Below are 18,318 nucleotides of genomic sequence, written 5' to 3'. Positions count from 1 at the left end.
ACTCGGTGACGCGCAGTTGACAGCGACGACTCTCACCACCCCCCCCCCACCACCCCCCACCACCACCACCCCCCACCACCCCCCCACCACCACCCCCATCAGGTACTCGTACTGTACGCACGCACGTTGAACTTCTTTCGCACCCTACGTAGACAGCCGTGCTCAACCCCGGAGGTGCGGTGTGGGACGAAGGGATTTATTATTTTACAAGACGGGTATTTGATGCGTTGTAAAGTTACAGCCGCTGTAAGTGACCGTATTCGAAGGATTAGGGGCCGTCCATAAATGACGTCACGCACCTAGGGGGGGGGGGGGTCAGACATATGTGACGAGGGGGGGGGGGTTTGAGAAATGTGACGTCACACCAAAATGCGCAACTTTAAATAGACAACACGTTCTACTTAATTAAATAGACTTTTTTTTATAAATGTTTTCTCCAACATCCGAGTGCAGCGCCACATTAAATACGCACTACAATGACAATGGTTTAAAGCGATTTGAAGCATGTTTTATTTTTGGGGGGGGGGGCAGAGCTCCAAAATCGCGTGACGTCATTTATGGACGGCCCCTATCTTATTCTTGAGCGATGTGTGTTTGCCCTGTCTCCTCTGCTGCCTTCCTTGTTCCTTCAACACCACCATCAACTCCACCCTCAACTCCATCTCAACTCCACCCTCAACTCCATCTCAACTCCACCCTCAACTCCACCCTCAACTCCACCCTCAACCCCATCTCAACCCTAAAACTTCACTCTCAACTCCACCCACAACTCCATCTCAACTCCACCCTCAACTCCATCTCAACTCCATTCTCAACTCCACCCTCAACTCCACCCTCAACTCCATCTCAACTCCACCCACAACTCCATCTCAACTCCACCCTCAACTCCATCTCAACTCCACCCTCAACTCCATCCTCAACTCCATCTCAACTCCACCCTCAACTCCATCTCAACTCCACCCTTAACTCCATCTCAACTCGACTCTCAACTCCACCATCAATGCCATCCGTGCTGCTAACTCCCTGCCTCGTTCAGGGCCCACTCATCTGCGGGTGACTTTATACCTTCACAAATAAATAACAAGTCCTGTATTGTGCAGGATTTGCCTCCTTTCTTTCCATGATGCACCTGTTTTCATTTAAAAAGTATATACTTATTTAAAATACAGGAGCCAGGTTGTACGGTATATACAAAACTAAGCCTTCTGCACAAAAGTATGGATTAAAACATTTATGTTCAGCGAATGAAAACTCACGTACAATGTAGCGGAGAAACTCAACACATTTGGCAATAACGCCGCCTTGAAAAAGTAAATAAGCGATGTTTTTTTGGGCAATGTAGAGCGAACTCTCTGTGCTGTGAAGGACCAATGCCCGAAACGTCGCCTATTCTGTTTTTTTCTTCAGGCAGTGTTATTGACGAATGTGTTATTTGTGCTCGTGCACGACTGCCAATGGCAGTACAGTATCGGCAAATACTGTAATTAACCGTCATTGGGCAATGCTGAAAAATAACCCCGCAAACGACTCTATGGGGATTGAAGTGAACGTAGCAACATCGCCCCCTGCTGCGAAAACGAAACAGGACCCCTCCTACAAGAGTCTTGAGCCTCAAGCCAGGAATTTTCAGGGTAAACAAGTGTAATAATACTGTCATAATAAATGATGTACAGTCTCGAGATGCGGCTGAATTTGGACACTTTATGAACATAAAATAATACCGTACCTTTGTGCGAGATATCTGATTATATCTAGCACATTTCAGATGATTTGGCCACAGGCGTTGCTACATCTTGTGACAAATGCCATCACTATACTCTGATGTTGTTGTTGTTATTGTTGTGCGCTTTTCCTCCCCACAGATTCTGCGGTGATGCCAGACACGGAGCACTCAGCCCTCACCGCAAGATGGGCTGGGCACCAGCAGACCGCAGGTTTGGCCAGGGTGCACCACTCTGTGTGATTAACTCCGTACGGTGATGTATGTGGGACGCTGCGTTCACTTGACTCGTGGCTGCCCTTTTATCGTAAAAGCAGAGAGCGCCGATCAAGACTCTGTTGGCCCTCGACAAGATAAGGGCTCTTCATCTAGAGATGTGATCACTGAATGTGATGGCAAAACTCTATCGAAATCAGGGCTTCATTTCGAGAGAGTCTGTGGGTCGGCGAACCAAGAAACATATTGTCACGCCCCAGGACAACACATCCTGTAAACCTCTTGCTACATCCGTGGCTGCCAGTCACATGCGTACTCCAATCTACCAGTGCCTCTACAGCGTATGTATTTTGCAGTTGTGTTGCATAAATCTCCTATGTGTTTTTGCGTTGTGTCGCATGCTGTTCGGCATATTCGACTTTTCAATCCGCGTTTTGGCACCTTTACAACCACAAAAAGTCGAGCAGTAAAATCTTAATTCTATGGGGAGAAAAAATAAATATCTAATTTCCCATGTGTGCCGCTGGATGGGAGATGATGGGCGGGGCTTGGTAACGTCATTGGCATCATACGGGATGTCACACTGGGCGTAGCTCGTAGGGGGTTTCCCTCCTTCTGGAGGCAAACTGATTTGGGGCGGCCACCAATTTTAAAGGGGTCTGAGTAATCCACCAAAGCAAAAGAAGTCGTTTACAATTTTTAGTCGATTAGCCTGCTTAATCGATTAATTGCCTCAGCTCTAATGCTGCTCCTACTGCCCCTTCTCATGCGGTGGTCCCCGTTGCGCATACGCGTGTGCAGGCGAGCCAGAGAGAGGCCTGCACACCGACCCACAGCCAGAAGCTGTGCAGGAGGCTCTACCCAAGCCTGAGCCATCTCCTCTCGCCAAGAGAGTGCTGCAACTCATCCAGCATCTGCAGATCAAGGTACAGATGGGTGGTCTCAGCAAGTGCCCTTCACAATCAGCATCATAGGCCATGGTCAATCCACTGCGGGATGAAAGCCTCCCAAAAGCTGCCACCACCTCTCGCGATCTACCGATGTAATAATCCAACTAAAACGTGCGCATGAACCGATTTCATCACTGCGTCTCCTCCAGCGTCCAATTCCTTCGTTGCTACTCCATTATTATTCTTGACCATCGGCCAGTTGAATAAGAAATAATAATTATGATAATAGTTCACAGCTGTTTGCCAATCTACTGCTGAAGGATTTCCTATGCCTTGTCAGTTATGGGGGTTTCTATCATACTTCACCATGCTGGTCAGTGTGGGTTGGTGAAGGGGGTCTGCCCTAGGTACCAGGTCATGTGTTACTCGCCACAAATGTGAGAATATTGTGACAGTTTTTACACAATAAACATAACAGCCCTCATGCTGAATGTGTCTTTTTCACGTATGTGCTTCACAGACCTCCAAAAACATCTCATCCGACTCTCCATGTCCAATAATGCCCAGGTATGTAATTACTTTCGTCTATATATTTGCCTTTACATCATAAAAACCCATACGCATACATTACGCGGTGATGTTAATCGGAGGTGCGGGGGAAGGACAATAAACTAGTGATGCTTCGTACGTATAAATTAAGATGTCACAAAAAATAGAAAGACATGTGCATCTGACCGAAGAGGGTTTCTAAATTCTCATATTTATGTTTCAGACGTAATCGTGAAGGTGAACAACACAATGTTTTGGACCAAATGGACCTTCGTGTAGAAGGCAAAGAGATGTACGCAAAAGGTATGTTCGTCACGGCACTCACGATGGCCAAGGGCTTTTGCTTGCCAGCTGAACTACAGTTAAAATCACATGATGCAATTGAACTTAACGGGAGAGAGAGACGGGGAGAGGTAAACGCAGTGGTAGAAGACAGACGGAGAGAGAGATATATGAGATAAAGAGACGCAATGAGAGACGTGATTTTGGTAGGGTGATTTTTTCATAGAATTTACAGCCAAGGTGCAGAAAAAACGACAATTCAAAGGTTGCTAAACAATAGAGTTTCGGCTTTATCAACACACACACGGGAGCTTTTATGCATTGAAACCAATAAACACAAATGCAAATATCACTGCAGGCATGTTTAATTATTACTTTAGAGTCCGACATTATTGTTTTACCTACAGATAGTTTTCTGCAATTCTGAAAGAAACAGCTGTTCCAAGACCATTTGCATATGTGCTCCCTCCCCCACCTCTCCGACTCGGCAAATAGCCAGTGGAAAACCACCTGTGCCATGCTGGCCCCCTTGCTGTCTTGGCACAGACGCGCACTTAGAAAGGGGTAGTGATAGTCTCACCCCGCTGTCTTTACGAAACGCTCGAGGCTTCTTGCCCAAGTGAATGCTGCACGTGTGTTTTACTCATCACGTGCTTAGTGGGAGCACCGCGTAGAGTGCGTTACAGTGGTAATCTCTTGTGAGACACTTGAACGGATGGCTGCTCGCTTAAAGGGAATATGTCCTTGACACTTCAAGTGACCCTTTGCTAATTGGCATCGTTACTCTGTTATTATTATTATTACCTGGGGAAGGAAATGTCCATTCGAACCTGATAAGTGATGGGTTTTGTCAACACTTGTTTTTTTAGACGTGGAATGTTTTCTTCAATAGCCCCGTGCTGTTGCTACATTGAGCGGCTATGTCTGTATCGACAGCGGGTTTATTGGCCACCGGTGTTTTCGTAAAAAATGAGAAACGCTTTGTAGTTCAGGCAATATTGACATGAGTTCTCTGGTTGCTTTCGCCAGGGAGACGCTATCGATTTACCGATTCCTGCGGCGTTTATACCATGCAAAAATAATGTACAGCCCTTTGTTAATCCACTGCTAGACGAAAGCTTCACCATGTCGTGTCGGTGGGGGGTTGTTTGATCGTACTTCACCGCGCTGATCAGTGCGGGTTAGTGAAGGTGGGAGGGAAGGTACCCAGGACCGGTTGGGATATCCCTCGCCACCACGGACGTTAGCCACGTGCGGGATTCAACCTCGGGTTCGGTGGGTTCATAGCGCACTGCGTTAACCGCCTTTCCCCAGAAATGTATCCTGGACTCGTTTGCAGCTACGTTTCCTATGACTATTGATGCGAGATCGTGTCCATATGTTAAATAGGTTACGCCTCATAGGATGGTATCCTATACGATAGTGTGTTTTGATTTAATATAGTTTATACATTTTCACTCAATGCCATTTTATATTTACCGATTATGTGTGCTTGGTCCCTGTTGATATAATTAATCTAAGGTAATGCAATCTTTCATCCGCATTATTTAACAAATTGTTGTTGACATACAGCTTCGAGCGATGCTTCTCGCATTAAGATCCAACAACAATCCAAATTATTATTATCTATTATGATGAAGTAAAAAAAAATGGCTACCTGAAAAAAACACATTTCTTGAATCAATTGTATTAACACATCTTAAATAACTTCTATAAAAACACATAACAAAAAGCCAATACTAATAGGCTCCTTGACTGTTAAGGCTCCACGATCTTCCGCTCTTCTTGAATAATAACCCATTCATATTTAAGCTGGAGTTTAGCATTATTAAAATATAGTCATTATTTTTCAATGAACAATGCTGCCTTATCTTCATTTTGTAACCACTGTTTAACAATCATTTGATTGTAAACACGTCACTGCCATTGCGTAACCAATAGCACCATATGCATTAGTCTGGTAGCAGTTAAGTGGCATTTACAGCTGACAAAGAGAATTGTTTAACACAATAATGGCATCGGTAAAGCAACCTTCCATCAGCCTCCGGACGAGGTGAATGTCGCTTCTCTGTCGCGGCGGTTGTCGTCTGGAAATCACTTCCTCCTCTGTCACCGTGCCGCACATTGGCATTGACATTTCATCATTCTACCGTTAAGACTTCTCTCTGTCTTTTATTTTATGAATTATCCCGCGCCTCCGAATGCCCTTTTTCGGTTCAACGTGTGCGCGTCACAAACGTAATAACGAACGGGTGAAATGGTGAACCGTTAGCTACGTGGCGTTGATGCTCCCACGCGAGTCCTAGAGAGGTGTCGAGAGAATGAGTGGTGGTGGAGTCGAAGACTTGAACGCGTCGCGCGTGTTCGGTCTCCCGGCCGTGTTGAGTGAAGGCGACGGAGCCGGCACGGAGCCCTGCGGCCACGCTCGCCTGCGTCTGGACGAGGCGGCCGCGCTGCTGAGCTCCATGGAGTGCGAGCTGCGCCGGCTGGAGCACTCGCTGGAGCAGCAGAGCAGGCGCTGCCACCGGCTGGGCCTCTCCGTCGAGCAGCTGGTGCTCGCGAGCCTACGCGGCGCTCCGGCCGATGTGCAGAAAGGTGACGTCGCTGGGGCGGACATCAGAATCAGAATATTTATACTGGAGGAATCCGATGAGCTATAAGGCTCTTGTTCACAGATGTTCATGACGACCCCGACACCCACAAGTAGGGAGGGAGTGTCACAAAAATTGCATGATCCACCAAACCTCACTGCCTCCACACAGCGCGAGTTTACAGGCACGCACACAGCCCCCAGCTGGCGCGCTCAGCCACAGGGAGCGCGTGAGATGCGAACGGTCGCACTCCGCGCGGTGCACGAGCGGCGCACGAGCGACTAACGGCTCCGCGTCTCGCGCAGAGCACGACCGGAGCGCCCCCGAGCTGTGCGAGCTGCTCCCTCGGCTCCAGCAGGCGGAGCGAGAGGCGCGGGCGTGGCGCGACGCGGTCGCTCGTGCCGCCGACCGCGGCGGCCGCTTCCGCGACGAGCTGGAGGCCGTGCGGAGGCAGTGTCCGCTCGTCGAGGGCAAGATGCGCGCAGAGGCCGCCGCCGTGGGAGACGTTCGCCATTCGCAGGCACAGGTGACATCTTCTGTCGTGCGTCACGAAACGGGGGGGCCGGATTAACCCAAGCGGCTTCGGGCTTGGGAGGCGCCAAGTTGTTTTTCCACTGCAGAAACTGAACCGAGCTGTGCCACTGGCGTTGATTCGCGTGTCGGGGACTCGGTGATGCTGTGTCCTCACCGTGTACGGACTGGCATCGCACGCATTGCTAGCCACGCCCCCAGCCCAAGTTAGATTCAGGTGTCTTGTGAGGCCAGCACATTATGGTTTGGTTGTGGCTCGGCACGGCAAATAGCCGGTGGAAAAACACCCTCGCCGTGAGTGCTCAGGTGGTGTGCCAGTGGAAAAAAAAACCCTATAAATTATTTCTATTTTACCAGGTAAGGCCCACTGAGCTATATACCTCCTTTTCAGAAACCACCAGGCCACAAATGATAGCTCAACAAAGTGGCTTATCACGTGGAAATTTATAGCAGCCAAATACTCTTAAACACTTGTTTATAAATGTGGAGGGGAAAACCAGAGGACCCGGAGAAAAATCCACGTGACCACGGGGAGATAAACATGCAAACGCCAAATATACAGGAGTCAAGGTCAGGATCGAAGCCACGACCTCCTGTATACCAGGCGAGGTAGTTCACATCTCGCGAGCGTGGCAGCCAAAAGGAATATCGCTGTCCACTTTTCTTCATCAATGCAATATTGTGTATGGCAGGTGCCCATTGAGGTGCTCGCTTTGGCGTCGTTTTAACCACCGGTTCTCTCCACGATCGAGACGCAGGCCTCCGCGGTGCTGAGCTCAGTGCTGGCCCAGCTCCAAAAGACGGAGGCGCGGCACCACGCCGTGTGTCAGGACGCCGATCGCCAGCGACGCTGCATGAGCGAGGAGACCGGCGCTCTGCAGCAAGCGTTGAGAGAGCTGCAGTTAAGATAAAAAAAAAACGCATCACGCAGCTGTGCGCTCGTTCATTATTTTTTCTTTGGGCCCATGCCAAGCCCAGGCCCAAAATCCCCAAGGTGTTACGGCTCCGGCAAACTAGAACTACTGTCAAAGTTGTAACAGATTTCAGTGTAATGCGTTTGTGGAATCAGGTGTGGTTATTGCTGTAAGTGCTTGGGGAAAAGGGACGATGATGGGAGGAGGCAATTCCAAACTCGAGCAGCGAGAGAAGTGTTGTGTGGTGGTTGAACGCAGTGAGGATGAGACGAAAAAGTCGGTTTTATGGTGCTGCTGTGAGCATTCGTGTCACGTAGCGGTGTAATCCTCTGTTAATCCACTGCCAGATGAAGGCCTTCCCGCTCCCTGCTGGTCAGGTGCCGGGGTGGTGAAGGAGTGGGAAACCAAAACCAGTTCGGATATCACTCGCCACCGGTAGCAGCAGCCGAGAATCGAACTCGAGTCGCTTGGCTTGTATTGCAGTGCGCTAACCACTGTGCCACTGCTTCCACCGCCTTTGAGCGTTGTTGTTGTTTTTGACAAATGTTCCAGTAAACAATGAGGGACCGAATTTCTGGCCACTTAAGAAATGGCTCTTTTCTACACGGGTGGTACCCCATTATAATGGAACCATGCGTGGAACCGGCGGAAAGTTGACTACCCTTATCAGGGGTGGCTCACTAGACCCAGGTTTAATGGCACAGTGAGCTGGGTCTTTGAAGAAGCATGCGAAGACATGAACGCATCGCCGCCTATATATTTTTTTTATTTGTATCTGCGCAGGTCTCCTAGTCACGTGCAAAAATGTATGCATCTACATACCAATACACGTGTACAGTATTGACTGTAAACAAAACGAACGAGGATTGTGTGTTTGGCAGCAATGTACCAAACGTTTGCAAATACATATTTGCACTCGTCTCCTAGCCAGATGCAAAAATAAACACTTTGCACAGCAGTAATGTTATCGCTGTATGGAGCTGTAAGTCAACACAAGAGAACATGTTCATTAATAACGGGGGGGGAGGACGTGGGGGGAGGGGTATAAGCATGGTTGTTCGTTCTGACGAGGGATAATACCGTAATGTCTCCGCATCTCTTACATGGACCCTTGTTCACACGCCACCACATTTCACGCCCGCGCCGCGTGCCTACTTTGTGTGGGTCGACAGGACGGAGGTGTCACAGGCGCGGAGTCTGTTCACCGCGTACGATCGGAAAATTGCCGAATCGAAGATTAAAATTGAGGAGATTGAGAAGATTCACAAGGCCATGCAGGAGCAATGTAAGGAGCTGAACGCGGAAGAGGCAGAGCAGCAGATGGAGGTATTCTCGACCTACAAGCCATGTATATATTTCTGTTAAACTTCTTTTGCACCGTACGTAGGCCGACCATGCTTATAGGAGGTGCCGGGGAAGAACACCGACCTAAACGCAAAAAGCAGTTCTAAAGAAATGAGTTTTCAATCTAGATTTAAAAGTGCATAGCTCCAGTGGTTTCCTAATATCGGAAGGAAGAGCGTTCCAGACGGGCCGCAGAAGCGCATCCGAAAGCGCGCGATGCGGTGACCGCCTTTGTTCGATGGCTTATTATCCATGCTTCACTACGGAATCAAAACTCGAGTTGGCGGGTTCATCACGCAGCACGCTAATCGCTGCACGGCCACTATCCCCCTCACTGTGACTACACACGGCCAACAAAACTGCAGGAAATGCAAAAGGCCTAGCCGTTGTCTAAGGGTGGGTTATGTTGGGAACCCCAAAGCTTAACCCGAGAATGCAGCGTTTGGTTCTAAGAGACTGATCCTTCCACACAGCAGGGAGGGCATGGGTTAGATTCCTGACTCGGGCATCTTTCTGTTATCCCCCTGTTCTGCGTGGGTTTCCTTCTGAGTTCTCCAGTTTCCTTCCCATAGATGAAAAAACAACAACTAAACAATGGTATTGGCCAAACATTCCAATGCTGAGAAATGATATGAAAGTTACTCAGTTACGATTAAACTAAAGCGACGTCACGCCCCGCTCCAAAGACTTGGCAGGACCCTCCTAAGAAAGAGTCTCGAGACTTTCCCCGGGTAAGCAAGCGTAAAAACGACGACGATATACTTCGGTATACGACTACGTTACAGTTTGGTTTGATGTCATGAGCCTGTGAACGTTCTCCAAGAAAAATGCAATACTTCCGAGAACAAACGCTTGTTGGAAAATATGTTTTCTTCCTCGTTTAATGAAAAAAAAAGTCGGTGGTTGTTTCAAACTTGTAGAAGTGCTATCAGTGGATATGTTCAACTTTTATTTGTTCATCATCTGCACGTGGTTATGCACACAGGTGAAGAAGCTCGAGAATATACTCAGGAAGCAGGAACGCGAGCACAACAAACTTAGTCAAGACTGCAGCGTCCTGCAAGAACAAAAACAGAACCTGGTAAGATTGGCGGATCGTGGCCACTTCCGCACGCGGAAACCGCTTTGATTGTACAGATCGCATCGCTGAAAATGTCTCGCGGCAGAATTAATACCACGTGGCGATGTTCTGCTAGAGACTTCACCTGGAGATACAGATCAAAGCACTTGAGAACAAAGAGCAGGTGGACACCAAGAAGCTGCATCACCTGCATCAAGAAAACAAGGCTTCCGCTTTGGAACTTAAGAACTTGAGAGGCCAGGCCACCAAAAGGTATAGCACCGTTTCACTTTGGTTAAAGCCTCATCACATGTAATTCAATTCAAAATACATTTCAAGTCTATCGGCGTTTTTGACATTCCGGACCAAAATCGTCCGAGCAGTATTTGTCCAGGCAAGCAAGCCAGCAAACTCTGGACCTTATTTGGGATATTCTGGGTCTCGTCAGCAGAGTCGGGGATCGTTACACAAATAGTGCTTGATTAGCAGATGTTATTGGCAAGGGCACTCCATCTAAACTATGAGAAGCAATGCACAAGGGTTGCACTGCTCTGAACAGCATTCTGGGTAGATGCTTCACGCCATTGCACGATATCAATAACAACTGTAAGAAAGAAAAAGCAACTGAAAGAAAATAGTCACCTTGCTACGCTTGTAATATATACCGATTAGCGAGTTCCACTGTGAGATCCAATGGCATACGTAAAGTAGTCACGAGGGAGGACGTCGCTTGACATTGTCGATACGTTGAATGACGGGCGAATGTCCACCACAGTGAGCTGGCGACAGACTCGGCGCTGACAGAGACGCAGCGTTTCCTTGGCGACGTGGCCAAGATGGCCGCGCAGCAGGAGCAGCTGCCGGTCACGCTTGCCTCCGTGCAGGCCAAAAGGTCGCGCGTTGAGGCCGCCCTCCAGCAGGCTGAGAGGGTCGCGCGGATGAAGGAGGCCAACCTGAAGGTGAGGAAGCCCGGACGTGGATCTGTCCACGTGCCTCAGCGACGCGGGCCGCCCGTCGCCGTTCATTATAACTGCTGGTGAGATAATGTCACGGCCAATACGCCACGCACTTTGTTGAGACGTGGCGGAGCGGCAGGGCGTTTGTCGCTCGTAGCGTAGCTTCGTTTGTTTGAGCCCGGCAACCGTCCTGGTTAATGCTGCAGGATGTGTTGCATGCACGTACGTGTGTACGTATGTTGAACGTCTTTCGAACCGTACGTAGCCGATCGTGCTAATCGGAGGTGCAGCGGAAGGACAACAAACTGAATACAAAGAACGGCTCTTAAGAAATGAGTTTTCAATATATATTTAATGATCACCAAAAACGATTTGTTTACCTTCAAGACAATGGAACATCTGAATGGACGGCTGTCCACTGTTACTCATTTCGCAGAACCACCTCCGACATAATTCATGATCACATCTCCGTTAAACATCGCTTTTCCCTGCGCACGACGTCAAAGTGGACCTTGTCCTATATTTGTGTTGCAGAATACGGTGGAGACAATGAAGAGAGACCTGGCGCGAGAAGTGAAGGGCAAGGAGAGAGCTGAGGTTGGGATACAACACAGATCTCCCCCAACTCGTGAAATGCAAAGCTTTTAAACAGGGCCCATCTAAACATTGTAATCAACAAAAATCGATTTATTTTGTATTGTAAATATCACTGACATATTAATATTCAGTGTCTCAAGGGGTCAGGGTGGGGGGGAACAAATGCCCCCTTCTCTCCCCTCTTCTTGGATCCGCCACTGCCCTGAACGTAGAAGCTAAACCTTACAATAGTGTTCTGAGAATGGGTAAGTGAAGGAAAATAAATGGGAAAGGGAAGAGGGGGGAAATGATGTCAAAGGAACGGAAAAACGGGAGCAAAGGGTCAGGAAAGAAAAGGATAGGGGAAGAAGAAGCTACGCAAGGGCCTCGGACGCTGCTACACGAAGCGGCGTCCGTTTTCACAGGGGGGCGGAAGAGAGGGATTCAGAGTGTGGTTGGCCACACAGAAGCCACGTGATTTATGGGAGGCTTCAGCCGATCTGAACGCATCGATGCGACCGTGCTGTTCTGGCGGCGGAGCGCAAGCGAGCTGCCCCCGTCCGTGCGTGTCTGCGCGTTTCAGGCCGCGCTGGACAGGGGGCGAGCGGAGCTGAAGCGGAGTCGCGCCGAGGTGGAGGGGGAGTGCCGCGCTGCGCAGGCCCGCGCCGCCCACGCGGCCGAGCGCCGCCTGCAGATGGAGGGCAGCACGGACAGCGAGCGCCAGCAGCACGCGCACAGCCAGCAGGTAGGGATGGCCGCGGGATACCAGACCCAGGGCAGCACGGACAGCGAGCGCCGCGAGATGCTTGTGTCGTTGCATGCTCAGTTAGTGCTGCCTGCCTGCTGCTGCAAGATCGTCTCCCTGCCCATACGTGTGCAATAATAGCCCCGATCACATTTAGATGTGTCTTTAACTTCATTTTAATTCTTACCACAAATGCTTTTTAAATGTAGATTTTCCGAGCCATCTTTCATTCCAGGAAATTATTTTTGGTTGTACGCATGTTTAGATGTCATCCGCAACACAGTCGTTTTCGTGCTGATTTCTATTTGCTTCACTGTTGCTCTTCATTTTGATGTGATCGCTTTCGTCATTCCGGTGACCCAGGTCCGTCGCTCTTACAAAATGAAACCATCCTGGTCTCTTTTTGAATTCTCACCCGGCCTCAACATAATAAACTTGAAACCCGAACTCGCCCCATACTCCCTTTTAACCATGGCCTTCATGACAGGCACCGTGCAAACGATGTCGCGCGTATCGTCGATGACTTTTCCACTGAAGTCCAGCGGATGCTCTATGAGAACTACACTCGGCCACCGAGGACGCTGTCGCGAAAGTCTCCTTTGCTCTGACGGCAGACACTGGAGTCACTCCAGCAGCAGCTCGGGGACGTGTCCCTCAAGCAGGCGACCATGGAACGGGAGATCAAGGAGCAGACGGCGGGGATTGAGGTCGCACTGCGAGCCGCAAAGGTGAGGAAGCAAGGGAACCACCCTTCGCTTGCACATCGTCTTCCCCGCCGGTCTTTGAAATGACGTCGTACAAATAGGATCCGGAAACGAAAGTAAGGCTTGCTCCTTCATGAAAGGTTTTTCCGCTCCACGTAAAATATCGTCCGCTTTTAAGGACATAAGGTTACAATCGAATGGAGAGGTCCATTCGGCCCACCGCTGTGAGTAGCAGATTGATTCCAGGATATGATCGAGGCGTCTCTTGAAGAAGAGTCCCGAGTGAATCGGCTTCCACCGTGTGCGCTGTGGGCAGCCCGTTCCGCCGCTCCTTGCGTAAAAAACATCGTCGCTTCCTGGCCTCGGTCCTCAACTCTATCAGTGTCAGACGGTGTGGCGTGCGTTCGTGAACTTTTCGAGAGACGGTTTGGTGAGACTAAAGGGAATGGTGGTGAGAGTCGATGAGCGGTTGATGGATTGATTAGTTTGGGGATTGTGACTCTGTTGCTTGAGTGCCATTGGCATTTCCCTTTTATTCCTTTTTTTTTCCTTCCCGTCTATGCCCCTAGACTACTCGTGTGAATTAAAAGTGACTGTAGTTGGAATCTCGCGGGAACTGTTGAATATTTTTGTTCAATTTTCGTGGAACGTGTTCTAATCGTTAATTTAACTCGCATTATTCTCAGCCCCTTCTAATCCACATTCGGTTTTCTGGGATGGACTGCGCTTTGTGATCGCTTCTTCCCCGGAAGCCTTTGCCACGCGCCACCGCGTGGAGCATCTTCAGGAGTTGCGGAGGGCAGCGGCGGCAGCGCGTGGCGCAAGACCGAGAGGAGAAACGGTCAGCGCGCGGTCCAACCCGGAAAAAATCGCAACTTGGACGGTTCATTCTTGATTTCACGAAAATGTAATCACACACGTGCACTGTGCGCGGTGCGCCATAGGTGCGGCGGGACGAGGCGGTCACACGAGCGCAGCGCATGCAGGAGACGGCGCTCGGGCTGCGCGAGGAGCTCGCCCGCTTGCGCCCTTCGCTGCTCGTCTTCGACAAACTCCGCACGAACACGGAGGAGGCCCTGAACCACTTACAGTTACGTTACACCGTTGTTCCACCGTTGTTCCGTCGTTCCGCCGTTACAACATACATTTTTCCCTCATCGCTCGCGCTCTTTGTCTTCGACACATTTTTATCTTGTTTATCTGTTGATAGTGTGGAAATATAGCGGCCACTGGAGGCTGCCAAGGGCTACACCGACCCATCACATATAACACGTGTGAATGAGAAAATATTGATTCTCACGTACGGTTTGATAAGTTGTATATGGGGAGCTTGAGAATCGATGCGTCATCACTGCTTGTAGCTCATTAGCAAGTGCTGTTCCATCCCTGAAACATTTTCTTCTTTGGTATTTCCCCCCTCTCAAATTGTATCCGAATTGTGCTATCGGCGTTGTGTCACAGTGGACCGGTGCATCGGGTACAGTGACTTGTAGCCCCAGCCATAGTGAGAGGGACGCTGGGTACGTAACTATATCCCGGCTCACCAAATGCTAAGTGACTGCGGCTGCCTGCTTTCATTTTCCCCTATTTTATCCCAGTTATGCTCTCGACACAAAGCGGCTGCCCGCAGAAACGGATGTCACGGAGCTCCGTCTGAGATTCCTTCAACTGACGTCTGATCCACGCAGTATGAGGCGGCACTTTCCCACCCGCCCTGCCATAGAGAGCAATGTTTGTCGCATGACAGAGCTCGAATAGGACCACATTAAACGCGGAGTCAAATTTAACAACGTGATGAGGGTTTGTTGTTGTGCAGTCACTTGTGACCGAGCTGAGACCATAAACTCGCTGCGCTTGAGAATCCGGTTTAATCACAGGTGGCTGACACTTGGGTTCGAACCCAGGTTCTCGGCCGTGCCGGCTCATCGCTGTGACCTCTGAACGAACAAGCATGGCCACCTCATCCTACCACTCAAATTCTAAGCTTTTAAGTCGATCGCTCGTCGACACCGCCTGTGATATTGAGGCCGCAGGGGCAGAATTACCACCGTTACCTGTATTTGTCACCGTTATCTATCAGTCGTGACTTTATCTTCGGTCGTGCATTCAACCTTGAGATAATCTGCCCGAGCCGATTTGCGCTGCGGGGAATTCTGTTTGCAATATTTTCAATGTGGCTGCTGTTGGCGATGCAAGTCACTCTTGCAAAATTTGAGACTCATCCTGGTCTCTTCAGAAACAATGCAAATGTTTATCTGGTAATGCTGCAGAGTTGGCAGCGGTGCACAAAGCACAATTGAGGAACAAAACAAAACAAAACTTCAAACACGTTCGCCAAAAATACTGCGGCCTTAACAGAAAAAAAATAACAACAACAGGTGACATTACAGACAAATGGCCCTCCCTTCTTAATGGCCCTTCATGGTCTGAAGAAGGAGCCATGTGCCAAAGAGTTGCCTATTAGATTTTTTTTTCTCCAAAGGGCCACGGTGACATTGCCCAGAGTTTCCTTCTGGTATCTTCAGCCCTCCCCTGGCGAAACAAAATAACCCTGACGCTTGAACACGTTTGATCCCCCAACGTGCACGCGCCACTTCGAACGGTGGCTCCGTCTCGCTGGCTCCGGCTCGCCGTCGGCGGCGCTGCGAGCGATCTCTCTTTCTCCGTTCCGGGGAGCAACGGCGAGCGACCGTCGCCAATTGCCTCGTTCACCTCTCGCCCCCCCCCACCTTCCCACCCCCCCCCCCCACCGCCCCCCTCGGATGCCGCGGCGTGTCAGGAGCGAGACCGGGGAGCTGCGCGGCCGCTGCGAGGACAGGCGCGCCGTGCTGGCGGCCCTGCGGGACGAGCTGAGCGCGTGCGTTGCGCGGAGTCACGGCTCGCGGACCTCGCACGCCGCGCTCGTCGCGTCGCGCGCCCGCGTCCTCGGCGACGCCGAGGTGACGGGCAGTGGGCTCCGCGAGATTCCAGCTCCGGTGTTATCTTAGTCAGCGATGTTTTAGTTTACAGTCTCCAACGATAGTGTTCTTCTTCCAGCGTATGGAAAGTACGTGTAAATTATACGCCCAGGTTAAAGTTTGCGATAATAGCTTCGGGAGTAGCGCGACCCATGCTGTCCAGTCCGCAAGAGAGTGGGCGTAGAACGATGCGGTTGCGGTTCACGACGTGGCCCATTGTTTGGGTTGGGTGGCCGCAGTCACCGCACTGTGTGGTGGGGGAAGGGGTCATCTTTAATTTCGCGATTATGGAAGAGGTGTGCGTAGCAGTGACCAGTCGCCGCTATCGAAGCAGTTGATGGAGCCACCTAAACGCATTAACCACCGCGTGCGTTGTAAACGGGCAGGCTCATTCGATACGGCCAAGAGCGCGGCCAATTTCCACGCGCCTCGCATTACTGCCGTTAACGGGGGGGGGGGGGGGGGGGGGGGCGAATTTTTCACGAATCCGGTTGCGTTTCGCAGGCTGCACTGGAGGCAGAATTGCGGAGTAACTCGATGCTGGCCTGCCAATATCGGGAATTGCAAGAGAAGCACTTGGAGACCAAAGCTCGAACCGCCGCCCTCTGTGAGCAGCGACTGAGGCTGGAGTCCGCCGTCCAAGACCACGAGCAGGTGAAGCCCCTCCCCCATCGTGACCGTCCCGCGTGGCAGCGGTGACGGGAGAGGCAATGCCACCGTTGCGGGGAACGTTGTGTCCATCCTGCGCCAGGACATTGACCATTGGTGCTACACAAAATGGAGGACTCCGTTTTAAAGGCAAGGCTGGGTTTGGAAAACGCCGCCACTGAGCCGGCCGAGTGGCTCAGAAGTTGAATCCAGGTTTCAGCCGCCTGTGATTAAACTGTGGATTCAAGTGAAGTGAGTTGATGGTTTCAGCGCAGTCACCGATGGCTGCACGTAAAAAAAACTATCGCATTTTATTTGGTTTTGTGCTTATTTTGATAAATTCCAGCTGTTGGGAATTAATAAATATATATATATCGGTTTACTGATTTGCTTGAACATTACCGTCAGTGATATGGCGGGTGGAAAAGTGGTGCCCTCTATTGCGTGGATCAGAGGTCAACTGAATGGGATCTCAGATGCGGCTCTTCAAAAGCCACTTTCGTGGGCCATTCATAATATGAAGGACTAAGCTGCTCTGCGAGAGATCCAAATGGATACTTGATCTCATGACATCATCGCGACAGCTCAATAATCTTGTCTGAATATCCAGCTCTGAGAATTAAAAATGTTGTTTGTACTGTCATTCCGTGAACATTACTCTCAGTGACATGGTAGGCAGGGAAGTGCCTTCTACTGTTAGGACCAGAGGTCACTTAAGGGGATCTCAGATGTGTCGTGTCTATTTTGTGGGGCTACTTTAATTATTATTATATTAGTACCAAATTAATCATTTGCAATGTGCGATGACGCCGAGAGCATAATCGGCACAAAACTAATTTGGCGCAGGCACAACAACAACGAAAATAATGAAAAGGTTGTGCTTTCACTGACGCCTCTCTCCTCTCAAACCCAATTACAGCTCCAGCTACTGCAGGCCCGCATGCAGGCGTTGCTGATGCGCTACCTCCGCCACAGAGGCCTGTGTGGTCAGGCCAGCCTCAACGAGCTCCAGGCCCAGTCCTGGAACGATGCACAGCAGGTGGTAGAGATTCAGGTAGGAGACCGCAAGCCGAACGCCTAGCACGTGACACAGCCCCCTGTGTGCCAATCCACTGCTGGATGAGGGCCTCCCTGTGCCGTGCGGGGCTGTGGGCGTTGTTTCACCGTACTTCACCGCGCTGGTCAGAGCCAGTCGGTGAAGTTGGGGAGTATAAATGCGGGAGCGTAGTGAGAGGTAAAGGTGCAGCCCTGCAATTGCTTGCTGCTGTAAATTGTCCACATGATGATAAGGCACTTCGTTGAGCTATCGTCTGTGATGGCCAGGTCGCTTCTGAAAGAGAAGCAAAAAGCCCAGTGGCCTTTACCTGGTAAGATAAAAAAAAGTGTTATTTGTATATATTTTTAAGTGATTTGTTTACCTTTCCTATACTTTGCACTCCTATCGTGTTTCGTATTATTTTCTGTTGCAACGTTCTGACCCGCCCCAACCGGACATCCGTGAAAAAATAGCTTTATAGCACATCAGATTCCTCCAGTACAAATACATTATCTGATTCTGGCAGAAAGGCGTCCACGAGAGGGAGCTCTGGAGAGGCCCCTGTAGAGAGTATTCATGACGAGTCTTCCACACTCGCC

The 18,318-nt window shown here is 50.1% G+C and overlaps 1 protein-coding gene across 1 annotated transcript; it reads left to right on the top strand.

Moving 5' to 3' along the window:
* Positions 1-79: 79 nt before the first annotated feature.
* Positions 80-17,733, top strand: LOC144732046 (uncharacterized). Its single transcript, XM_078613264.1, has 19 exons — positions 80-102; positions 1,863-1,934; positions 2,738-2,862; positions 3,347-3,393; positions 3,599-3,678; positions 6,049-6,252; positions 6,554-6,774; positions 7,538-7,680; positions 8,866-9,019; positions 10,023-10,118; positions 10,234-10,370; positions 10,873-11,056; positions 11,588-11,650; positions 12,213-12,374; positions 12,989-13,102; positions 14,023-14,168; positions 15,858-15,935; positions 16,540-16,689; positions 17,603-17,733. The coding sequence occupies exons 2-18, from the start codon at positions 1,874-1,876 to the stop codon at positions 16,655-16,657; spliced, it is 2,133 nt and encodes a 710-aa protein (XP_078469390.1). The 5' UTR covers positions 80-102; positions 1,863-1,873; the 3' UTR covers positions 16,658-16,689; positions 17,603-17,733.
* Positions 17,734-18,318: the final 585 nt, after the last annotated feature.

The sequence above is a fragment of the Lampetra planeri genome, chromosome 2 (genome assembly GCF_965212315.1).
Source record: "Lampetra planeri chromosome 2, kcLamPlan1.2.h2, whole genome shotgun sequence".
Classification (NCBI taxonomy): Eukaryota; Metazoa; Chordata; class Hyperoartia; order Petromyzontiformes; family Petromyzontidae; genus Lampetra; species Lampetra planeri.
The sequence above is the reverse complement of the archived record's forward strand: the minus strand, read 5'-3'. Positions and strand labels throughout refer to the sequence as shown.